This window comes from Pinus tabuliformis, chromosome Q (assembly GCF_031772625.1).
Source record: "Pinus tabuliformis cultivar Carrire ecotype Pingquan chromosome Q, CPIR1, whole genome shotgun sequence".
Lineage (NCBI taxonomy): Eukaryota > Viridiplantae > Streptophyta > Pinopsida > Pinales > Pinaceae > Pinus > Pinus tabuliformis.
Genome location: NC_142296.1, coordinates 1,141,587,990 through 1,141,614,949, shown reverse-complemented (window position 1 = coordinate 1,141,614,949; position 26,960 = coordinate 1,141,587,990). Strand labels below are relative to the sequence as shown.

General features: G+C 39.9%; 1 protein-coding gene across 6 annotated transcripts in view; it reads right to left on the bottom strand.

Annotated features, from left to right (window-relative positions):
* Positions 1 to 26,960, bottom strand: part of DET1 (light-mediated development protein 1 / deetiolated1 (DET1)) — a 362,730-nt gene that overhangs the window by 301,630 nt on the left and 34,140 nt on the right. For 2 of the 6 annotated variants that reach the window (XM_089385891.1, XM_089385892.1), the window contains exon 1: positions 25,496 to 26,025. In XM_089385891.1, the coding sequence (XP_089242017.1) occupies positions 25,496 to 25,702 (207 nt within the window). In that variant the 5' untranslated portion in view covers positions 25,703 to 26,025. Of the gene's footprint in view, positions 1 to 25,495; positions 26,026 to 26,960 lie in introns of those variants that run through there. The other 4 variants (XM_089385888.1, XM_089385893.1, XM_089385889.1 and 1 more) reach the window with 3 other exon arrangements.

The window sequence follows — 26,960 nt, the reverse complement described above, 5'->3', positions numbered from 1 at the left end:
GGCAGGTCGCATTCTTTGGCATAGAAACCGAGATTTTGTGTTGTTTGACCAGTGTTGATTGCAGCAAGTTTGATCATAGGTTTCACTCTGCGTTGACCGAGTTTGACTAATATTTTCGGGACTGTTTTGGGCTGATTTGGACTATCCTTGGAGGCTGAGTTGACTAGGTTTGACCGAGCTAATTTGGAGGAAGATTTCTGCTAAGTTGACCAATGTTGACTTTCTGGTTAGGGCATCCTGTTGACTGCAGAACTGGACAGATTTGACTGTGTTTAGGCAAGTGAATTTTGTATATTGCACTCTCTCTGCTGAACTTTTGAAGAATAATAAGAAGACTTGATCAAAGGGTTTCCCCACATTGGGGTTTTTCCCTAGCATCCGCCAAACATTGTGTCCTCTTGTCATGGCTTGTCTTCTGCTTTTTATTTATGTTTTATCTGCATGTACTATCATGTTAATGTGATTGCTAATCTGGAAATTGATCTTGGGCTAATAAGAAAAATTGAAGTAAATTGCTCTCAAGCATAGAACATACCATTGTTATCTAAAATTAACATAAAGAAAAAACGCAAGGCTCTCTAAAATGGAACTTATATCCTCTTCCTCAATATTACTAAGGCAAAAATAAAATCAGAATAGGCTACTGCATCTAAGGATTTGGCATCCTTTGTCAGCAAGGCACCTTTTGCCAACAACTATGTACATACCTCATTCTTGCGCATGCAACGAAAAGCAAGCAAGGAACCACTATTGAAATTTGACATTCACCCTTGCCCATCATAAAAAATTAAAAACATTCCAATATTTCAACTACCCTTCAATTTATGTTCAAATAAATTAATATCTAGTCAATTGCAGGTTCACAAAAAATTATCAATACAAAATGCTATTAAATTGGAGTCTATAATTGGATCATCCATAGGTATTAGATAAAACAATGTTTAACTTAATAATGCACATGATTAACTTGATAACAAACACAAACGAAAAACATACTTTGATTTAGCCAGATTCCTCCTCGTAGGTTAGATTCACGCTACATTATTTAAGTCATAGAAAGTTGTATGTTGTACAAAGTTTCAATAATATTTTTGTTAATAGATTTGGTTTTCTAATAGAAATTGGATTTAATATTGATTAAATATTATCTCACATTTACAATTTCGAATAATCTTTACCTATAAAACTATTTAAAAGAAATTTTGATTTCTCAAAGTTAATCAAGCCATTCATAAAAAAATGAAATCCACAGAAAATTACCTAGAAAATTATTTTCATCTATTTGTACTTTGCTCTGAAGCAGCTCTTCACCAGCACATCAACAGACTTTGCTTCATCTATTTTTTTTGCATATGGCAGCATGGGCATTCCGATGGAGCAATAGAATACATCCTTGAAATTTAAACAACCCCTAGGCTGTGTTACCGGATCCGGCAGCCGCTGCTCAGAGATCTCCGTATCCTCGGATCTGATACGGATCCGGATCCGGATACGGAGAAATACGTATAAAAAACGGCACGTGGCGGATGGCAGAGTTTGGAAACGGATCGTCCTTCCCGGAAACGTATAGCAGTCAAACGCCGGAACCCGCAGAACTTAAAACCGAAAAAGCGAAAAGGTAAAACAATTGTATGCGTTGGAGTTTAGTTTAGGGTTTTTTCTTTGATGTATGCGTAAAAGGTTGGTGGTCCCCCATTGGTCGGCAGACAAACAGAATAGAACAGCGGAACAGCGTTTGGCGTTTTGCTTTGAATTTCTTGGCGTTTAGCTTCAGGGGGCCCAGCGTTCCAGTTCAGGTTTCGAAGTCTGTCGGCTGGACCAGAAACCGCGGAAGGTATTTTAAATTTTTAATATTATCGCCATTGGACCGCATTGTGCCGCATTGTTTTTATCGAGGGTTTACACTGCCGCGCTAATTCTTTTTAATTTATCAGCGTTTACATTACAACTTAGTCTTTACCCATCGATTATTTTCTCGTTCCGGGTTTACCACAGTCGCGTTAATGTTTTTTAATCCGACGTGTTCCCAAGTCAAATCCATGTTAGGATATTCCGACACATAGGATATAGTTAAGTTCAACTTGGTCTAGTGTAGAGTTAGGTATAGAGTTAGGTAAAGTGTGTTTCTTTACTGTTGTACATTTTGTAACTTACAATCCGACGGTCACGATATGTAGTAATCCGACGGTTCATTCTCTCCTCGGTATTACCGACACTTGATCCGTGGCTTGACACCCAATTGGTCCATGAATTCTATTTAAAGTGCATGGAGGGTCATTTGTAGGGTAATCCGTGCATGAGAGAAGCTTATGTAAATTTTCATTCTTTGATTAATAAATTGCCTGAAGTGGCCGCATTGGCTCAGGCCGTGGACTGTTTCCCTCTTTGAGGGTTTTAACCACGTCAAAAATACTGGTGTATTGATCTGTGATCTAGTTGTGAGCGGTGTCCTTTTGGTGTTCTTTCTGAGGAACTTACCCTGTAAATTCCTACATGGTATCGGAGCATCTGTTCTAGTGAGGAACCCCTTTCGTTTCACGCGAAAAGGTTTCTGGTAGCCCTAGCTGCGTCATTTTTAAGATCTGGAGGTATACAGTGTTTATTTGCAGTTTACTGTTATTTTCTCTCTGCTTATTTCGGTTTCGATTTATTTAGCTTTTTTTAACCGGATCTATACCTTTCATTTCTGTGTATGCTCTTTGCCCTGCGACTCTGTGCGATCTGGGCAAATCAGAAATAGAAATGAAGGATTTTTCTCATGCGTATGCTCTTTTCCCTGCACCTTAGTGTGATCTCGGAAAATCAGAAACATTGAGAAAAATATTTAGTTTTTCGGCTAAAGCTAACTTTGAGCCGCAAGGTTCAATTTTTGAAAATATTTAGTTTTTTGGGTAAAGCTAACTTCGAGCCACAAGGTTCGTTTTCTTTGCATGTCCGTGTTGGGTTTTGTGTTTTTTGTTTTGTAGGGAAAAAGAACTTTCTCAAAGCAAGCACGCAACCCAAAGCCCCCCCCCCTCTCTCTCTCTCTCTCAAATTTTTTGTATAGATCAATTGGTTCAAAGCTATTTTAAGAGAGTAGAGGTCTTGGGTTCAAGTCTCCATTTTGTGAGGGCGGACTTTTTCATTTCCGCACATTCCCGCACTTTGTCGGCAACTTCAACAACTTTTTTTCAAAAAGCCATAACTTCTTCATCCGGAAGCCTTTTTCAGAGCCGTTTTTTTTAAACCAGCCTAATTTTTCGAGATCTATCCATTGGAACACTTACTTTCAGCATCTTCAGCTTCAGTTTCTGTTGAAATGGAAAGTCAATACCAAGTTACCCTTGACAGCACCAACTACTTCCAATGGTTGTCCTACATGGAGGATTTACTTAGAAGTAAAGGTCTCTACCGAATAGCCACAGGCCAAGAAAAGAAACCGAAAGATGAAGACAAGGCTGCCAAATGGGAAAATAGACAAGATCAAGCACGTGGTTTGATAGGGATGTCTATTTCTCCAGATCTTAGATTCCATATTGCAGAACTTGAAACTCCTCATGAAGCAATGGAACAAATCAATAAAGTTTTTGGGATTAAAAATGAAATTAGAGCCCATCAACTTGAAAATGAGTTGCTTACATTGGACCCTAATAATTTTTCTTGCATTGAAGATTTCTTGTCTAAGTTCAAGACCTTTAGATATATTTTGGAAGGTGTTAAGGTTAAGAAAGAAGATAGTAACCTTATTTATTCCATCCTTACTAAGTTGGGACCAGCCTACTCTGTATTTGTTTCCACCTTCCATTCTACAAGAGAAGCCTTCATTTCTCAAGGAAAAGACTACAAGCCCCCTTCCTTTGACTCTTTTTGTGATTCTTTAATAAGAGAACAAGAAAAACTCTTACACCTTGGTCTTCTTAATCTTGGAAACTCTTCCAAGAAAGCGTTAGCCGCCCAGCAGCAACCAAATTCAAAGAATCCTAAAAAGTCATATCCTAAAAAGAATGGTCCTAAACCAAACAAGGGTCCTAAGCAATTTCAGCCCCAAAATGAAAAATCATTTCAACAAAATGATAAGACAAATAAAAACAAAGGGAAGAAGACTGACAGACATTGCAATTTTTGTAATCGAGATGGGCACTTAGAATCAAAATGCTTTAAGAAGATGGAAGCCTTGGAAGCAGCAATGAAGAAGCATAACATCCATTTGGGGCAATCTTCAACTTCAACTTCATCTTCAGGAATGGCACTTTCTGCATGTGGTTGTCAAGCATCTCGGTCTGGCTATGCATTAAATGTATCTTCTTCTTCTCATTCTCATGAGTGGCTCATTGATTCTGGAGCTTCTTATCACATGGCCAAAAACAAAGCCATGTTTTCTTCTTTAAATGATTGTAACACCAAAAATATATATGTTGGTGATGATAGATCTCTTAATGTTGTAGGGACTGAAACTGTTCATCTAGACAATGGTCAGTTTAATGATGTATTATGTGTTCCAACCTTATCCTGCAACCTTCTATCTGTATATCAGATAACTCATTCAGGTGAAGGTAAAATTGTTGAATTTTCACCTCATGATGTTGTAATCAAGGACTTAAAAGATCCTAAACAGATTTTGGCTACTGGCATTGCTGATGACTCTACAAGGTTGTATAAGTTTCACAACTTTGGGTCATCAAATCTTCCCTCAGTATTTGTTGCTGATAACGATGAAGTGAGCAAACTTTGGCATGAGCGATTTGGTCACTTAAACTATCGCTCCCTTCAGCATCTATGTAAAGAAAATATGGTGACAGGTCTTCCTATGGTATCTTGCAAAGATGGTGTTTGTTCTGGATGTGTACTCGGAAAACATCATCGGGACAGTTTTGAAAAACGTGCCTCTTGGCACGCCTCAGCCCCTTTACAGCTTGTGCATAGTGATTTATGTGGTCCACTTCCAGTTGTGTCATTCTCTGGCTGCAAGTATTTCTTAACTTTTATTGATGATTTCTCCAGACGCACTTGGGTATACTTCTTAAAACTCAAGAGTGAAGTATTTAACACCTTTTTAGCCTTCAAGGCCTTTGTTGAAAAACAATCTAGACATCAAATTCTTAAGTTAAGATCTGATAATGGCAGAGAATATGTTAAAAACACATTCATCAACTATTGCACTGAGAATGGAATTCAAATGCAACATACTGTTCCATATACTCCACAACAAAATGGTGTAGCTCAAAGGAAGAATCGAACCTTAAAGGAAATGGCTAATTGTATGCTACAATCTAAAGGACTTGGTCTTAGTTTTTGGGCAGAAGCAATTAACTGTGCAAATTACATAATAAATCGCACTCCTACTAAGACTTTAAAGAATATCACTCCAGAAGAAGCATGGAGCTCAATCAAACCAAATGTAAGTCACTTTCGTGTTTTTGGAAGTGAAGCGTGGGCCCATATTCCAGATGAAAAGCATAAAGCTTTAGAACCTAAGAGTGAAAAATGCACTTTTGTTGGATATTCTGAAGATGTCAAAGGCTATAGACTTATTCCATTTAAGTCCAAAAATGTTATCATTAGAAGAGATGTAAAATTTGATGAAAATATATCGGCCTGCGAGCCTAGTCCGGCGGATGTGCCACCTCTCCCTATCTCTTCTACCTTTGAAAACATTTCTTCTTCAGATGATGAAAGTGAGGATGACAATCCTCCCCCACCATCTCAGGATCCTCCTTCAGCTCCTCAGCTTCCAAAATGGGTTCGTGCTACTCGAGATGCAGCAGGTGATCTTGCCGGTGATCCTACAGATCAGCGACGCACACGTTCTCAGTTCGAGAGAGCCTCTTCTTTACTGGCTCAAGCTCCAGTAAATTATGATCCTGACACCTTTGCAGAAGCTTCAGGCCATCCAGCTATGAATGAAGAATATCATTCATTATTGGCAAATGATACATGGGATCTTGTTCCTTTACCAAAGGGACGAAAACTTGTAAGATGCAAATGGGTTTACAGAACCAAGTATGGACCAGATGGGAAAGTTGATAAACATAAAGCTCGTCTTGTTGCTAAGGGCTTTTCACAGGTTGAAGGCATTGACTACACTGAAACCTTCTCCCCTGTTGCCAAAATGAACTCTATCCGCCTTGTTCTTTCCCTTGCTGCCTCTTTCAAATGGGAAGTCCATCAGATGGATGTTAAATCTGCCTTCTTGCATGGGGACTTGCATGAAGAAATCTATATGGAACAACCCATTGGCTTCATACAGCCAGACTCCAGCCTTGTTTGTCGACTTAAGAAATCCCTTTATGGTCTCAAGCAAGCTCCTCGGGCTTGGTATGCCAAAATGGATAGCTTTCTTTTAGAATCTGGCTTTTCTAAGTGTCATTCTGACAATACTGTCTACACCAAGAAAGTGGGCAACTCTCTTATCATCCTTGTTCTTTATGTTGATGATCTTATCCTTACTGGTAGTGATCCCAACCTTATAAACCATGTGAAGTCTAGCCTCAAAAGGAAATTTGAAATGACAGACTTAGGACACTTACACTATTTTCTCGGTCTTCAAGTCTTGCAATCCAAGGAGGGTATTTCCCTTTCCCAGTCCAAGTATGCTTGTGATATTCTACGTCATTTTCACATGGAAGACTGTAAGCCAGCCCCTTCTCCCTTTCAGTCTGGAGTCAAACTCTCGGTCACTTGTACTTCTCCTGAAGTTGATGCTACCTTATACCGTCAACTTGTAGGAAAACTTTTGTATCTAACCCATACTCGTCCTGACCTTTCCTTTGCTGTTGGCCTTGTTGCTCGGTTCATGCAAAACCCCCGTGAAAGTCATTGGAAAGCAGCTAAAAGAATACTTCGTTATGTTCGAGGTACAGTTCAGTTTGGGATTCATTACAGTGCCAAAGCATCTCCTCTATTGGTTGGTTTCACTAATTCCGATTGGGCTGGTGACCCTGATGATCGGAAGTCTACTGCCGGTTATGTGTTCACTCTTGGTTCAGGACCTATTACATGGGCTTGCAAGAAACAGGGTGCTATTTCTCTTTCATCAGCAAAAGCAGAGTATCGTGGTGCCGTAGAAGCTAGTAAGGAAGCCTTGTGGCTTCGTCAGATCCTGTCAGAGTTTGGCTTTGAGCAGCAACATCCGACTACACTTTGGTGTGATAATCAAAGTGTCATTCAGCTATGCAAAGATCCAGTCCAACATCAGCGCAGCAAACACATTGAACTGCACATGCACTTCATCAGAAAGCTCATTCACGACCATGTTCTTGAAGTGCAATATTGTTCAACAGATGATCAAGTTGCAAACATCTTCACAAAGGCTCTCACAGAGGCGAAGTTCACTAAACTTCGATTTATGGTTGGAGTTCAGGAAGTTGTCACTAAGGGGGGATAGGCTCTAGTGCCTCCTTCCTTCTCCTATTGTGTCATATTTGTAAATCCTTCAATCCTATCCCAAGTTGTTCTTAAGGGGGGATGTTAGGATATTCCGACACATAGGATATAGTTAAGTTCAACTTGGTCTAGTGTAGAGTTAGGTATAGAGTTAGGTAAAGTGTGTTTCTTTACCGTTGTACATTTTGTAACTTACAATCCGACGGTCACGATATGTAGTGATCCGACGGTTCATTCTCTCCTCGGTATTACCGACACTTGATCCGTGGCTTGACACCCGATTGGTCCATGAATTCTATTTAAAGTGCATGGAGGGTCATTTGTAGGGTAATCCGTGCATGAGAGAAGGTTATGTAAATTTTCATTCTTTGATTAATAGATTGCCTGAAGTGACCGCGTTGGCTCAGGCCGTGGACTGTTTCCCTCTTTGAGGGTTTTAACCACGTCAAAAATACTGGTGTATTGATCTGTGATCTGGTTGTGAGCGGTGTCCTTTTGGTGTTCTTTCTGAGGAACTTACCCTGTAAATTCCTACAGTCCACAGGCAGAAGCATAGAACGGGTCCCGCATCTGTGTGTGGCTGTCGAGTATGATATGGTCGAAATTTTAAAACTTGTTCGAATTAGCTGCCCTGCCATCGAATTAGTGTAGAGACCATATGGCATAGGGGTTTTGAACCGTATATATAAATTTATTAAATTATAACCACAATACCCTTATTATTTTATATATTATAAATGGGGCTTGGAATGTATATAGTAAGCCTCTCTACAAACAAAAACAGAAAACTTGAGCCTGAAATATAATTAAAATTTAATTAACAGTCAGTCAAAATATGCATTTCCGAAGAGGACCTTGAAATGGGTGCATTTTCTAGATGGATGAAACGTCATTTTCTCCTGTCCATAAAATTAATGTTTTGCCAATATATATTTTTATTTCAAGGAAACCTTGTGGGATTCCCCAGAAATTTGAGATGAGGGGCAGCGTGACTGCTAGCCATGATAGCTGTTGGTAACCCATAAAAATAAATTCAGGCTTTTAAATAGCAATACCCTTAGTTATTTAATTCAAATTGTGTATGGATAATTAATATTATTAAATTTTAATATGTTATATTTTGAATTTTATATGCAGTTGTGAGTAACGTAATTTATATATCATTATGGAGCCATCACAGCGCGAGCAGAGTGAAGGGGAAATCATCAAGACAGACCCAAAATCTCCTCTATGGCAGTATGTGGAGATTATTGGAAAAAATCCCGGAGGTGGTTCATTTAAATGGAAGTGCAATGAATGCCAAGATATAAAAAATGGCTCATATACTAGAGTGAAGGCCCATCTCACTGGTCAAACTAACACAGGGGTGCAAGTATGCACCGGACCAAAAGATGCAAATGGCAAACTTGGCAAAGGTTTGAGTCCTGGAAAAATGCAATTCTATGCATCTTTGCAAGACGTTGCTAATAGGAAGCATGCTAAGGGAAAGTACCATGTGCAAAGCTCTACAACTAGGCCTCCATTGCCATCTAGGCCTATTGCCACAACTAATAAAAGGCCCACTCTAGGCCCTCTCGAAGCATCATTCAATAATCAAGGTAGAGAGATAGCTGATGAACATGTAGCTCGTTGCATCTATGCAAATGAGCTAGCATTCAATTTGGTGCGTTCCCCTTATTGGCAACAAATGATTAAAGCAGTGAATGAAGCGCCGAAAGGGTACAAAAGCCCTGGATATGAAAAGGTTCGCACTACTTTGTTGGCATCAAAAAGACAATCTGTGGATAGACAACTACAGGCAATCCGGGATACATGGGCAGAAACAGGGGTGTCCATCATTTCTGATGGATGGAGAGATCAAAGAAACAGTCCATTAATTAACGTTGTTGCAGTATGCCCCCAATGGGCAATGTTTTTGAAGGCTATTGATTGCAGTGGAATAGAGAAAGATGCATCTTTCATATCCACAATTCTTATTGAGGCAATAGAAAGTGTGGGGCCACATAATGTTATCCAAGTCATTACGGACAATGCACAAGTTTGTAAAGCTGCAGGTTTGATTGTGGAGAGTCAATATGATCACATCTTTTGGACTCCATGTGCAGTACATTCACTGAACCTTATGCTTGCCAAGATTGGTGAGATTGAATGGATTAATGAAATATATGTAGCAGCAAAGGAAATCCAAATGTTCATAACCAATCATTCAATGTCCCAGGCCATTTATAGAGGTTTTGCAAAGTTGGAGCTACTAAAGGTATTTTCTTTTAATCAATATTATTTGTATTGGAAATTCTTTTAATTGCAAATTTATATATGATTTCTCATTTCAATTTGAGATTTGACTTTTGTACTTTTTGAAACTTGTAGGTTGTTGAAACTCGTTTTGCCTCCCACACTCTTGTCATAAAGAGGCTTGTGGAGGTGAGACAAGCATTACAAGCAATGGTCATTGACCCTCTTTGGGAATCATGGAGGACTTCCACTTCTGATAGAGGGAAAAAAATCAAGTCCATCATTCTTGATGATGCATGGTGGGACAAGGTCCAATATCTTCTACGGTTCACTGAACCAATCTTGACCTTGATCAGGGCATTTGATACAGATACACCTTTCTTGGGGGAAGTTTATGAAAACATTGATAGTATGTTAGAGAGGATAAGGGAAATTATCAGGGCAAGTGAAAATGACCCTGATGAAACATTCTATTATTTAGTGAAAGACATAGTTACAGAAAGGTGGAACAAAATGACCACACCATTACACCTTCTAGCATATGCATTGCACCCTAAATACTATCATTCCAAAGTTTTGTCTTTACCAGGTAGAACAGCACCAAACAAGGATTCTGAAGTGGTACAAGGATACAAAACAGCTTTGAGGAAAATTTATAGAGATATGGGAGTTGCAATGGAAATCCGCCAAGAATTTGGAGGGTTTGTACAGTCTACAGGTAGCTTTTCAGATCCAGTAGCTATGGACGATCGAGGACATCTTGATCCTATTACTTGGTGGGGCTTCCATGGTGGGGATAGCATTCATCTCTCTACTTTAGCCACCAAGTTATTATCACAGGTTGCTAGTTCCTCATCAGCTGAGAGGAATTGGAGTACATATGGCTTCATCCATTCAGTGAAGCGAAACAGGCTAGGAGCGGCAAAGGCTGAGGATCTTGTTTATGTTCATTCCAACCTCCGTCTTCTATCACATGTTGAACCAGAGTATAAAAAAGGTCCGAATAGGATGTGGGATGTGGAGCCTGAGATCTCTGACTTGAACCTGACACTAAATGCCATGACTCACCTCAACCCACTTGAGGACATTGTTCCACCACCAGTCCAGCCTACTGATGCAACTTCCTACATTCCAGGACCCCCATCATCTATTCATGATGTAGAGTTGCAATATGCAGAAGATAGAGATCCATTTGAAGATATGTAAATGTATTTACTGTTAACATTTATGATATTATGATCTTTTTTGTTACTTTGTATGACGGATGATGCATCATTTCAGTGTTTCAGTCTTCCTATTCATAATATATCTAATGGTTTCGGTTCTAAAAATGTTTGATGGTTCAATGGAGTAATTGATTTTTGAAATCTAAAGTGTTTTTTAAAATTTTAAAAATATTATTATATTTTATTTTTTTGTACGTGACGTATCCTTGCTGTATCCGGATCTTGCATTTTCAAAAAACTAGCGGATCCGGATCCGGATCCGTATCCGTATCCGTATCCGAATCCTGGTAACATAGCCCCTAGGATTCAGGAACCCCAATATTTGAAAATTCAACTTTTCCTTCTTCTCACCATAAAGTATTTTGCCAACGAATACATACATACATACATATGCTTTCTCCTTGTAAAGCAATTGTTATTCAACATATATTAAATAAGAGTCTAGGTTATGAGAAGAAAGTATTAAACATTTAAAATTATATATATAGACATATATAAGAGTTGGTTCATAGAGTACCCCTATAAAGAGAAAATGAAGGGTAGGTAGTTTTCTAACCCATAGAATTTACATGTTGACAATTTTACTCCACGTCAATATTGATGGTTTCCTCTCCACAACCACACGTAAAATCATTCAAAATAAGGAAAATTGTTCATGTTGAACATAAAATTTCAGCATTGCAAAGAATTGACCTCGTGATCGAAAACATGCCTACATCAAATCTTTCAAAGGGTAAATAGGACAGAGATCCTTAGGCAAAGCCATATCCTAATAAAATATGTATGAATAATGAACCAAATAACTACAATCACCCAAAAGGGTCTCCCTCCAATGAATCCTCCCCTGGAGAAGGATTGAGTACTGATCCTCGACATACTGCCAACCTTTCCTCAGAAACTGAAAATACCAAAAAATTCACTATCTAAGAGCACTACCATATAGGGTTAAGACCATCAGAAAGCCCATCCTTTGCCAACCCAGCCATCAAGTGAAGCCCCTGATATATATAATCAACCAATAGCAAGCCTTGGCATCCTCTCTTTTATATTAAGCATAGACTCATTTATTTTTAGCATTCTTCATTTCCATTTGCATATACCTGGTACATCTTCTTTTAGCTAACTTCTTGGATTTCCACCTATCTTTGTTAGCATTGCTTTAGGAGTTGCTTTCAAACTCCCACTTTGCACTGACACTAGCTGTATTTTTCAATCACGTTATTATTATTCTCTTGTCTTATTATTATCATATGGAAAACTTTTCCTATGCCTGGTAGGATTCTGTCTCTTGTTTCCAATCTATTATTCCTATAGCAATAACATACACCTACAAAATAACAAGTTCAAGATATTCAGGAAATTATAAGCACTGCATTACAAGTGAATTAAAAGAGATTTTGATTAAATGTTAACACAAGAGAACACTGGAATTGCAACCCAAACACTGGAACTTCTACCTTTGTTAGCATTGCTTTAGTAGTTGCTTTCACACTCCCACTTTGCACTGACACTGGTTGTATTTTTCAGTCATATTATTATTATTCTCTTGTCTTATTGATATCATATGGAAAAATTCTCCTATGCCTGGTAGAATTTTGTCTCTTGTTTCCAATCTTTGATTGCTATAGCAACACATTAATCACCAAATACATCTACAACATAGCAAGCTCAAGATACTCAGGAAATTATAAGCATCGGATTACAAGTGAAATACAAGAGTTTGTGATTAAATATTAACACAAGAGAACACCGGAATTACAAGCCAAAGCCACAACAAAATACTCTTCATTGATTCGTATTTATAGTTGCAATTTACATGTTACGCACTTTTGTCAATGGACAGAATTGTCTAGAAGATTCATGATAAATGTTTCTAGGTATAAGTCATCTGGAAGCTTTCTCACTGTTGTTGTATTGTAGAAGAGATTTCAGAATTTTGTGTGCAGGCCACAATGGAGCGTTTAATGAAGACCTAAAAACATCACTACTCAGTAACACACCTATTCCCCTCTGTACTACTCGAACGCACAAGGTACTAACCTATTCTCTTTACTGATTTATATATAATGTTTAATACCACCTGTAACTAGCCCAATTTCCTCATGGCATTCAGGAGGTTGGCTCATAATGATTTCTAGACCTAAACATCGAAAATCCTGACCCTTCCACAGCTTGTAGAAGCTAGGTTCATGCTCTATCTATCGGTTTAACATGGGTTTGGGTTTGGTTCCTGAGACTTATGCAAAAGCCCTTAAATAATGAGCTACAGTAATATATATATATATATATATATATATATATATATATATATATAAGAGCACTCAAATCTTGAAGATTACAGTGGCCCTTAATAAGACACAAATATTCTGAATTTATCCAGGATGCTTTATAGGAAGAACTGATTCCCACTGGCTTGAAAGAACCATTGTATTTGCCCAGAAGAGGCAAATAAAATTAAATCCTTGATCACTCCTCCTCTCTTACTCTCAACCAACATGACATGGAATCGATCAAAGTCTTTCAACTCAGCCCTTCACTTTTGCACAATTTATTCCCGACCCCATGAACTGTTCTCCCACCTCTTTTGAGCTTCATATTGAGTGCATCAACTAAGGCCCAAATTCTGATCAACAATATCTACAAGCTTCCCTTAGATAAGCCCATAATTTATGAGACTAGTACCTCCACTCTCCACAGTACGTAGAAGGCATGAATCCAACTTGCGCACCAACCAATTGAAAATCCACAAAATTGACAAGACTAATTTACTCAAATCCCATTGATCTAGAAGAATTGAACTCCACGTAAGGAAGTCTCCAAGAAACAAGACAGTGCAAAATCAGCCAACTCTCAGGATGGAGGTAAAGAGGTAAAGACCTCAACTCAAATTGTCGACGAGGTGTGAACTTTGGCCTGGAACACCGACGAAGGAAGAACAATGACCCTAAGCATTGATGACCTAAGCATCAATAAAGTGAGTATGTTGGACTAAAATGTCGACAAGGTGAAACCCTTGGCCAAATTCATCAATAAGGTGAAATTCTCAAACCAAGCCACCAAATGGGTGTGAACTCAGGGCTCGTTACCCACCAAAAGTGGGTACCCTTAGGAGAAATTTTCTCCTATTCATCTTCTTCCAACCATCAGCCCCTGACAGCGACCTTATAGCCGATGTGCTACTTTATCTCCACCACCTACATCAATTGTATGTTTCCTCACCCATTTGTTAAGAGAACGTGTTAGAAGGTGGGCAATCCAACCCAAAAGGTATGTTTTTCATTGTGCAATCGGGTGCTTATGCTTGTTTGTCATTTGGGCATATTCACATGGATTATTGGGTGACTTGGAAGAAGGAAGGGCTTTAACTGTAGCTTTGTTCCCTCGCCTTAAATGGGGGGTTATTCTTCAACCTTATTCCAGTGAGATCTCCCCTATTGGCCTACAGCTTTAGGAAGGGCACTACTTGGGATACCCCAATTTTGGTTGCATGGTCTCGTTTTCCCATTCCATATATATCACTTCCTTCCACACATTACGAGCCCTATTCACTATTTCCCTTCTCTGGGTCCACAGGCGTTGGCACACCCCGTCCACTTGTCCACATATCTGGGTCGGGCCTGTAAATGTTGCCCCGGAGGTTGATGCGGCTAAAAGAAAGTTAAAAGCATATCATGGCCACAAGTAAGAAACAAAAGAAAAAGAAAATCATAAAATGCAAAGATGGCCAGGACATTAAAAAAAGCATGTGGGCAAAAGCCAAGCATGAGCTCTACCCCTTATCATTATGGTCATCGCCCTGGTTCCTGGGCCAATGTGTGAAAATTCCAAACTGGAACCCTATTGCAGCAACTGGAAATTATTCTCCTGATCATTAATGTTATTTAACAATTTATTTGTTGTTTGCTACAGCAAATACTGAATAAATCACACTGCAACCTTCACAGATTAAAATTGCAGAAGAATAAAACATTGGAAGAAATGCTAGCACACACACATAAAAATAACACAATTATTTTTCGAAAAAAGTCCCCGGAAAAACCCAACTTGGGAAAACTGGTGCAGCAAACGAGGGTTTTATTATTATGCAGCATTGAAAAATCCAAGTACAATCTGGATGCTTGAAACTGGCAATCCACAGCAAGAATATCTAGGCAAAATACTAAAGGGAATTTCCCTTCTCCCACAAGCAATCTCAGGCACGACTTGCCTTCAGCATATTGCTTGTCCAAAGTTCAAACCCCAGCGTAAGCCCTTTTGCATTGTCTCCCACACGTGTGGCTCGAAACTACCTCTGATGAAGTCGTTTTGCCTCCAACTGTTGAGAAATCCTCTCTTCGGCCTTCTGGAACCTCTACCCAGCCTCTGGAACTGAGACCAATTTTTCTCACCAGCAAATCGATCTGCCTTGTTGAAGCTACTGCACAGAGCCTCTACGTTACCTCTCTAGGATAACTCGACCCTCTTGTTGTTGCCTCTCTGGATCTGGAAATCTTTCCTTCAAACTCATTGTCCCTGCCCCTCTCACACTGCTTTGATCTCTAGCTCTCTCTCTAGCAACTGACTACTGCTACTCTGGAAATCAATTTGCTCAGAAATCGAACCTCTCAAGTGTCTTATCCATCACCACATCGACCTCCTCTTATAATCCTCTGATGGAGCACCATCGACCAAGATTAAAACATAATCAATGGCTAGGATCATCTCTGGGTCGATCTGTGTGAGTTTCTAGATAATTCTCGCCTTGACTTAATTAATACTGATTAATTAACCATATTCCCTAAGTTTAGACTTAGGAAATATTTAAAAATTGGTTAATAATCTAATTAAGTCATTTCTAGGCAGAATGTCTACAAACAATCAATGGGTTTTGGAGATCTTTTGTATTCTAGCCTCTCCATAAAATTTCAAGGCTAGAATACATCTGATGCTACAAAAACTAACACTCCCTCTTAGTGAGGAATGTGCTCTAGTGCTACTGCACCCCCTATAGCAGCACCCTGTCTCTGCATCATCTCCTGTCACGATGCTGATGTCTAGCCATACTTCCCACCAACTACTGCGCAACTTTGATGTACGTTGCATCTGTGTTGCTACTGACACTGCCATACTGTTGCCAACACTGCGTTTGCACTACAACTCCCTCTCATATGTTGTTGTTGCAACTGCAATAGCTGCACCTGAGAAGCATCCTAAATACTTAATCAACTGTGATCAATATGATGCATCTGTAAGCCGAGTCTCTGACTGCTGCTAGTATCTGCACCGTCACTGAAGCATTTGCGTTGTTGCTGACTCTGCATTGTGCCAACTGCACTACTGCCAACTCTGCACTGCGCTCCCCAGCATCTGACTACTACTAGTCTCTGCAACTGTCACTCTGGCATTTGACTGCATCAACTGCCATGATCCACCCTACTACTGAATACTGTGGGCCCCCGTAGCAAGGTATTGATCTATGAGGTGGACTCCTCAAGGACCTTGCCCAATCTCGCACACCGGAGTCTCTTACTCCTCCACCTGGATCTGGTGCCCCATTATCTCCTTTTGAGCCTTGTCCCTTACTGGGACTTTTATTCACTTTACAACCCGCACTAGACAACTCGCACGTCCTCTGGTACCTATTTCCGTTAACTAAAAGTCAATCTGCTGCCCAGATCTGCATTCTGGCTAACTCGCACAGCCACCTCTACAAAGCTGTAAAATCTACGAAACTCAAAACCTGGAAAAGTAAACCTGAAAATCTCCCTCTTTCCCGCCGCTCGATTACTGGATCTGCTACTCACACTCCCTTATGGAGTGAGAAGATTTGCTCAGCTACTGTCAATTAGCAAGGAAAATCGAACTTCTGAGACTAGAAGTTCCCTGGGGAAAATTTTCCCTCTTGTGTGTGCTTCTCTCTCTTCCACCCAATGCTGGCTCTGCTCTAGCGAACTGCTGCAAAAAACCTCTGCATCCAGCTAGAGATATGCCCACATCAAATTTTTCTGACCCTCTCTTAGAAAAATCGATCTTCCTCAAGCAACTCGGCCTCCTGGCAAAATACTATGTTGCCCTTGGGAATTTCAGCCTGCTACCCACAATGAGCAGCAAAATTCCTTCTTTTTGCCTCTGAGCTCTCTGATTGATCAACTGTGCTCTGATACCATGTGAAAATTTCAAACTGGAACCCTATTGCAGCAACTAGAAATTATTCTCCTAATTGTTAATTTTATTTAACAATTTAATTGTTAAAAAAAATTGCGGAGAATAAAACGTTGGAAGAAATGCTAGCACACACAAAAAAATAACACAATTATTTTTCAACGAAAGTCCCCGGAAAAACCTAACTTGGAAAAATCTGTGCAACAGATGAGGGTTTTATTATTATGCAGAAGTGAAAAATCCGAGTACAAGCTGGATACCTAAAACTAGCAATCCACAACAAGAATATCTGGGCAAAATACTGAATGGAATTTCCTCTCTCCCACAAGCAATCTCTGGCACGACTTGCCTTCAACAAATTGGTCGTCCAAACCCTAGCATGAGCCCTTCTACGCTGCCTCTGCACTGTCTCCCACACGTGTGGCTCGAAACTTCCTTTGATGAAAATGTTCTACGTCCAGCTGCTGAGGAAATCGTCTCTCGAGCCTTTTGGAACCTCTGCCCGGCCTCTGGAACTTAGAACGATTTTTCTCACCAGCAAATCGATCTACCTTGCTGAAGCTACTGTGCAGAGCCTTTGCGCTGCCTCTCTAGGTAACTTGACCCTCTTGCTACTGCCTCTCTGGATTTGGAGATCTTTCCTCCAGACTCACTGTCCCTGCCCCTCTCACATTGCTTCGATCTCTAGTTCTCTCTCTCTAGCAACTAACTATTGCTACTCTAAAAATCGATCTACTCAAAAATCGAACCTCTCAAGTGTCTTCGCCATCACCACATCGACCTCCTCTTATAATCCTCTATTAGAGCACCAACGGCCAAGGTTAAAACACAATCAATGGCTAGGATCATCTTTAGATCGATCCGAGTGAGTTTCTGGATGATTCTCGCCCTGACTTAATTGATATTGATTAATTAACCATATTCCCTAAGTTTAGACTTAGGAAATATTTAAAAATTGGTTAATAATCTAATTAAGTCATTTCTAGGCGGAATTTCTAGAAACGATTTCTGGGTTTTGGAGATCTCATGTATTCTAACCTCTCCACAAAATTTCAAGGCTACAACACATCCAATGCTACAAAATCTAACACAATGATTGCCCCATCACATCATAAAAGGAACCCATGCACATCCCAACCCCTAGCGGGCAATGAACTGCCCCACTTTCAAGGGGGTAATAATTGTTATACATCATTCATAGCATGCTCTCATTTCCTAGAACTTCGAGCAATAATACAAAGAAAAATCAAGAAAAAGCAAAAGGTGAATAAAGAGGGGTGGAAAAACAAAGGTTGGGGTAACTCATGCAACCACAATTGCTCCCTCCTCACATATGTACACCCAATATGTGGACTTCCTTATTATTGCTACCCCTTTGACCATGGCAAATGGCACTAAGACCCCTTTATCCCCATTCCATTCCATCATTATTCACATACCACCTATTGATTGAAGGATGTACATGTGCGGAACTGCCCCCGAGGGTGAAATATAGCAAGCAAACTCCATTAGACCCCATAAAACTCCTCCAAAACCCTCTTAATCCTCTAATGACATAATCTTGCTCCTATAAACTGGCTGCCACCAACCCTAGCAGTCCATCCTGACTGCATCATAAGGGAAAATGAAAATGGGGACATTACAATATGTTTGGTTGTTTATCAAACATATTTCACCATCGAGGGCAGTGTTGCACAGTTCGTTCTTGGTTCCATTGCATTTTGATGAATCTCATAAAACGAGGTTATAAGATATAGCAAGCAAACTCCATTCGACCCCATAAAACTCCTCCAAAACCCTCTCGATCCTCTGATGACATAATTTTGCTCCTATAAATTGGATGCCACCAACCCTAGAAGTCCATCTTGACTGCATCATAAGGGAAATTGAAAATGGGGACATTACAATATGTTTGGTTGTTTACCAAATACATCAACAACCCTATTAATTGTCAGTAAAGTGAAGGATCTACTCGCTCTGATCTAGATGTATCCACCTTCCTCTAGTTTGTGACTAGAGGCGTGGTCATGGGCCTACAATCCTGGATGTGAAATCTCCTCAGAATCTTCAAGGCATACTTTCCCTGCCGCAAGAAGATCTCTCCATCACCCTGCCAAACCTCCAACCCAAGGAAATAGTGCATCAGCCCCATATCCTTCATCTCAAACTCACCTGCAAGATCTCTCTTGCACTCTTGGATGAGCTTATTTGTGCCTGTCAAAATCAGATCGTTAACATATAACTCCAAAATAAGCGACTCACCTCCAACATAATGTAGTAAAGGTTAGGGTCCTCTTCACAATTGGTGAAGCCCAATCCATGAAGGTAATTGTCTATCCAAGCATACCATGCCCGTGGAACTTGATTGAGCCCATACAAGGCTCTCTTAAGTCTGCAAACATAAGTATCCTTACTGCATGTCTCAAATCCCGTCAACTGCTCAATATAAATCTCCTCCTCAACCCCATTGAGGAATGTTGTTTTAACATCCATCTGGTAAATCCTCCACCCCATTTGTGCTATAATAGTTGCAATAACCCTAACAAATGAATATCTGGCCATTGGGGCAAAAGTCTCGTCATAATTGATCCCCTCTACCTGCCAGAACCCCTTTGCCATGAATCATGTCTTATATTTCTCGCTGCTCTCATCAACCCCATGCTTGATCTTGCAAACCCAGCAAAAGCCCACCACAAATTTGCCCTCTAGTCTCGACAGCACCTCCCAAACATCATTCTTCATGATGGAGGCATACTCCACCATGGTATCTCTCCACACCTCTTGAGTGGTTGCATCCTGGTAATTGAAAGGCTCAACATCCAAAAACTTTGTCATCAATGCCATATATCCTACGTATCTTTGTGGTTGTCTGCTCTGTCGAATTGATGTACTAGGAGCACCAACTCACTCCTGCACCTCCTAGATCAGCTAATCTGCCTATCTCACTCTCCTTCTCCCTGTGTTGGGAGTCACCACTTGAGTGGGCTCGACTCTGTCGTCCAACTGCATGTTCCCCTCATCCTTGTGTTGCTCAGCTTGCCCATCAACATGTACAGTTGTAATTTGAGGTGTTGGTTGAGCTTCTTGCTTGTGAGTTTGTTGCTCCTCCTCCTAAAATTTAGGTTGCTCACACACTAAGGACTTACTCAAATCCCTTTCATCCTCAAACTTCACATCTCTCTATATGATTGTTTTCCTGAGTGTCGATATATACACCCTATACGCCTTGGATGTCTCGTTGTAGCCCACTACGATGCTCTTCTCTGTACTGGGCTCCAACTTCTTCCTTTTCTTTGTTGATACATGGCAGAACACCAGACTGTCAAATATCCATAAATGTGACACATCCAGTTTCTTCTCGGTAAAAGTCTCCTCTGGTGTAACTAGCCCCAACACTTTGTGTGGACTCTGGTTCTATAATAAAACTATTGTATTGCATGCCTCAGCCCAAAGAAACTTGGGCAACCCCTACTCATCCAACATGACTTTGGCCACTCCAACTATGGCCTTGTTCTTGCGCTATGCCACCTCGTTCTGCTAAGGGTTATATGGTGCAGTCAACTCCCTCCTGATACCCTCCTTGGCACACAACTCCTTGAATGTGTTTGAAGTGTACTCACCACCATTGTCAAAACTCAGAGCCTTGATTTTCTTGCTAGTTTGGTTCTCAACCAAGGCCTTATATTCTAGAAACTTCAAGAAGATCTCATCCTTCTTTTTCATGAAAATATCTCGTTATTTCTTGAGTGATCATCTACAAAGGTGACATAATACTTGTACTTGCTAAGGGATACTATAGAGGAAGGACCACAAACATCTAAATGATCAAGGTCCAAGATACCCTTGGCCCTGTTATCTTTGCTAGGAAGACAGGTTTTGGCATACTTTCCAAGCGTGTAGCCCTTCCACACCTCATGTTGATCCACACTACACTATGGCAACCCTATCGTTGTGTCCTTAAGAATCTTTACCACACTATGATGCAGATGCCCGATGTGCCTATGCCATAATTCCCCAAGCTCGCTGCCTGAGTCACGACTCCCTCTATTAGTTAATGTTGTGGCTATCTCAAACCGTAATTTGTACAAACTCTTGTGCCTAACCCCAATCTACTTAGCCACCTTGGAGTCTGAGGGTTTTGTCAAAACCCTACCCTGTCTAAAGGTCACCTCATACCCTTAGCCACCTTGGAGTCTAAGGGTTTTGTCAAAACCCTACCCTGTCTAAAGGTCACCTCATACCCTTATCCTCCAATGCTGAGACTAAAAGAAGGTTTTTCTTGAGCCCAGGTACGTGAAGGACATCTCTGACATACAAAGGATTTCCAGACTCCCTCTCAAATCGAACTATACTAGTTCCCTCGACCTGGTACTTGTTGTCATCTCCCATCACAATGTCAAATTGCATGTCCCTTTCTAACAATTTGCTAAAATACTTCTTGTTTCTCGTCATATGATAGGATGCACCGCTATCTGCATACCATAAATTGCAAGCCATTGAGCTTGCCATGCATGCGATGAGTGAAAACTCTTCTCATAATGACAAGAAAACTCATCTATCTTTGCAGAGGTTGCTACTTGGTCCTTCTTGGACACTCTCTTCATGTTAGGGCATTTAGTAGCATAATGCCCAAATTGGTGGCACGAAAAGCACTTGATCTTGTTGAGATCCTTCTTCTTCTCGCCCTTGGAATTCAGCTCTCCACTAACACTGCTATTTTTTCCCTTTGACTTGCCCCCTTTGATGGCTAGGGCAAAATTTTCTTATCCTCCTTGGTCTTAACTCGAGACCCAGATTGAACTTGTCTGCGAAATTCCTTTGGGGTACAGTCACCCCATAATCACTCCCAATCTGAAAGCTTTTCTCTAGCACATATCCCATCTATGAAGGCTTGCCACAATTTGGTGAAACCCAATATGATAAAATTCACCAGATCCCTATCTGGAACTATTTCGCCCACACCAACTCTTACCTCACCAACGCTCACTTTGGTAAACTTGGTGAGGTGAGACACTACAAAATCTGACTTGGTCATTTTAATATTCCTGAGCTTGTCCTTCAATACCAGCTTTTTGGCCTCACTCGAACCCTGATAGAGGCCAATGATGGTTGTCCACATGGCTTTGGTTGTCTTCTTCCCAATTAAGTGAGCAATAATGTGGTCTTTGACTCCCTCAAAAACGATTCTTCTTGACTTGGCATCCCTCTTATTATGTTGAGCCAACTGCTAAGGGTCAGTGGGTGCAGCGGGGATGTTATCAACAAACTCCCACACCCCTTGCTCCTCCAGCGCCATTGTTATCCTTTCAAGCTATGAACAGAGGTTAGATGCACCGTCCAATCTATCTTCAAATCTGAGACCCTGATATGTCATACTACCAAATCGCACTGCACAAACAAATCACATTGCCCGAGAACCCTAGCGACCAAATCAATCTGATAAACTCGCTCCTTTTGAATCGTAGAACTTGCTCCTAAAGATAAAACTATGTTTGGTCTTCAATCAAAGGCTTGCTTTCACACCATGTTAGATTTCCTTAAAACCCAGTTACTAATTCGCAGTTTTCTAAGTGTAAAACCATAAATATAAACAACTGTTGTTCTGGAAATTTAAATTACAAATACACTGAGTTTTCTAACTTAGCATGCACAGAGAAAATTAATAATAAATAAGAAGACAAACACATAGAACGCAAGATATACCCAACAAACCCCAACTCTAGGGAAAATCTGCAACTTTGTATATCTTTTTATTATCTTCAGCAAAAGGGTTTTCTTCATAAAATTACAACAAGGGAGAACTTCCCTTTCACCACAAGAAAACAACTGATCAACCTCCAAGATAACTCAATCTTCCTTCTACGCACTTGATCTGCTAAAAGACCACACAAATCTGCCTATCTGTGCACGGTGCAAGCGCAAATCCCTCCTCCCTGCGCACACATGCAAACTGGAGATTGCGCAAATGGTGTCTAAGTTGAGGCAATTCAACCCTCACTCGATCTCTTCCTCCGGGAAGTTGAACCACTACGATCTGCTAAACTCTAGCCTTTTCCTCTTGCTGATCTGACACACTACTTGTGCTCAACTAACTTGCCACTTACTCGCTCTATCTCCTCTTATAATCTTGACCTCAACCTTGACATATCTCTCAACGGCTAAGATTAAATCATGATGAAGGGCTGAGATTAAATCATAACTTAGGATTTGTTCGCTTGGGGTAGCTCAATTGGCAGTGGTTGTGGAAATGAAGTCTCACCAAACAAGAAGTCTTGGGTTCAAATCTTGTGCTATCCCCCCCAACCGGGGTGAGAAGTTGGACATGATGAAGATGTAGTCCTAACAAGCTTACAAAAAAAAATCATAACTTAGGATTTTTAAATTTTTGCTAAGCCTAACTTTAGGAAATAGTTAAATAAATTAATATTCTGCTAAAGTGGTTGTCTTGTGGGTCCCTTTGCTAGCCTTAGCACTTAGGCAAGCAGAACCCTTACTTCTCTACTCCAATCAACACCCTTAGCCAAGCCATGATACCAAAAAGGGAGTTGTCAACACTAAGGAATTTGGCGAGGTGAAGGACACTTTCCTTCACAAACAGAAGACAATCAAAGAACTATTCCCTACTAAGCTTGGGGCATCCGTGATCTCTAGATACCTCTCAAATGGCTTCCAAAGCAAATAAGGAAATCCCTTCACTGCTCCACAATCCCTCAATGATTCCCTTGCCTCTTGCCTATCACGGTCACCCAGCACACATTAAAACATGATCCCCCCACCCAACTCTTCTGCAAGGATTTAGCAAGCAAAAATCCATCTTGATAAGCCCAAATCATGCTAGTGGGTTGCGGTTTCACTAGCCTGGACTATAAGCTTAGAGAGTACAAGACAGACAGGGATTCACAGACAGACACAGAGAGACAACCCTTGTCCTCCTGTGTGTGGGTATGCCCTGAACGTTCCTTGATTCTGGAAGCACTGAACCTCTTGTTTGGATGTATTTGGGCAACCAAATCAAGTTCTAATCACCCAGAATGCCACAGCAATAATTCCACTAGGGAATAGCAGTACTCTACTCATGAATTCACTTCTCCAGGCACTTGTGTGTTCCTCTGCTCTCTGTGTATGGTTTAATGAATCTATGAATAACTAGTCCCCCATGATTTTTACCATTCTCCACACCACTAGCGGGTCAACTCCTGAAATTCAGATGGGTACTTGCCCATAAAAATGATTAAATTCTGAGGGAGCTTCACCCAGCATCAATAATTGTGGCAGGTGGGTTGCTCCAGCTACCAAGTTCCTCATTCAATGAGCTTTGGGCTGGAGGGAAAGGTAAGGCAACATTTTTCAATTCAAAGTTTGGCTGAGGGCTCTGGTGAGGTTTTTCGGCGATTGCAAATAAGGATAATTCTGACAACCCGTTCACCAATTCCCACTCATGGTATCATATAGCCCGTATTAGTGTTCGCATTCCAAGTCAGTCGCTCAACATTTTTTATTAACAAAGAGATATCTACATACACATTGTTTCTGAGATATCCAGTTGCACTTCTTATGACAACACCACATGAACCCGATGCAGGCAATAACAAAAAAATTGATTGCAGTAATCCTGGGGATTAAAATGGGGTTGTTACATACTCTAGCAGTTTGAAATTTGTAAATAACATATGTACATTGCATTGTCGACAAATAATGTACTAACGTCTCAAAGTTTGCATGCACTACAATCCAAAGTTTAAAATTCAGTATTTCGAATGGACCACTTCATGTCTTTTCTCTTTCGAAGGATAAGGAAAAATATATTCTCTAAAAAGGAATTATAAAACAATTCTCATCTTAAATGCACACTCCGTCTCCGATATAGCCTCAATGAATGAGAATAAGTTCAATTTTCCAAATTGGATTGATTGCACAGAATATAGGCATACGCTAAGGCTGATTTAATTACTGTGATTACTCTGTTTTTTTTGTCGATAACAGGAAAATTGATCACTCCCCTGTGAAGCTCGGGATGCCGTGCTACCCTTGATTGAAACGTATTTGGACCGCATGACAATGCCTAGATAAACCTTTGAACTTTAAATTACACGAAAGTTAAATAGAGACATCTAACTTTTTAAGTTCAATGCACAGATTGAAGGGGAGTAGGCCGAGGATAGATATCGTCGATAGGTAGCCACGTATCATATGCCCCCTGCTGGCATTATAAGTACAATCCCTCACAGCTTTTTGGCATCTTCTACTTTAGTTTTCCTCTCCCTCACCGGGCAGTCTATATAGAGAGATGCCACTGTCGTATGTTGAACCACAAGTGAAAGACAGTCCCAGTTAGCTATGTTAATACTGAAGTGAAGGCAAGAACCCATGGTACATGGTAACAGACTCGGCAACTAGGGTTTTCGAATTCAATGATTTTTTTACAAAAATAAGGTAACTTTAACTACAATTCGATTTTGGGATAATTGCGATAATTGAAAAATAGAAGACAGAGAAATTGAAAGAGAAAAGAAGACTCTAATGTACTGTACATGAGTGTTGGGAGGCGAAGTAGAGATTTGGCGACGGAAAATTTTGTGAACGATGTTGTTATTCCTCCTCCTCCACATCCGTACCAGTTCCTCCTGTCGATGCTGGTTCTGCTTAATCCCGATCGAAGATGATAACAATAATGAAGAAGAAGGAAGGGGGATGGGCATTGAGGAAAAGGATGACGACGCATTGGAGGTGGTGTGCATGGGAGGTCACTGCAAACCGATAGACGATTGCATGGGAGGTCACTGCAAACCGATAGACGATACAACCATGACATTACATTACTGAAAGAATGGCTAGGAGAGAGGAAGCTATGTTGGAATCGATGCATATGGCGTGGGAATGGGGAAGAACGAACGAGTGTGACCACATACGGTGCGTGCCACCCAGCAATGGAGACATAGCCCTGGTGGAAGCCCCTGCATCACACACATAACAGAAGAAACTACTAGATCAGTAACTACTAGTTTTGTGTCGATAGTCCCACATACATGAAAAGCGAGACTAACGGGTTCATCACAGATAAAAGGCCGATTCCATTGGATAGCCATGAAATTGATCATTTATATTTATCATTCTTAGTTAACTAATGACTCGGTTCAAATAAAATTAAATTCAATTAAAACTAAAAAATTAACATTTTTAAAAAATATAATAAATTAACCAATTAAGATATGTAAATTCAATTAAAATTAAAAAATTAACATTTTTAAAAATATAATAAATTAACCAATTAAGATAGGTAAATAAAATTAAATTCAATTAAATTAACATTTTTAAAAATATAATAAATTAACCAATTAAGATATGTAAATAGTGATTTGTGTTATTTAAATTAGTTAAATTTGGGGTGAAATCTTGATTTGTGTTATTTAAATTTTTTTTACTATATTATGGATTCAGCACCAAAACTTTTAGGGCATTTGGATTGTGCATGGGTTACCCATCAAGCTAATCTTGATTTGTGTTATTTAAACTAGTTAAATTTGTTGTGAAATCTTGATTTGTGTTATTTAAACTAGTTTTTTTTTATTATATTGATGGATTCAGCGCCCTGAAAAACCTCTAGAGCATTTCGAAGCGCAGATCTATCCTAAATACAGATGTAACATGACCCGAGTGGGATCCAATTTCTTTAAGTGCAAATTTTTTTATGAATAAATATTATTTAAATGTTTAAATGTTTTGTATAGTTGTCTTTTTAATTATTTTGGCGGACATGAGCAAAATTTCAACTTTGAAAATTTCAACTTTGATGATAGACGGGACATGAGCAAAATTTCAACTTTGATGACAGACAGAAGCGTTACACATCATACTGGGCTATAAGCTCAATAATTATGTTGATATGTTTGTTTATTTGAAATAAGGCTTCCAAATTTTAAATTTAATTTCAGATGCTCAGATTTTCCCGAGAAATCACATAGATAACAAATCTCACGTACATCACACTACGCTATA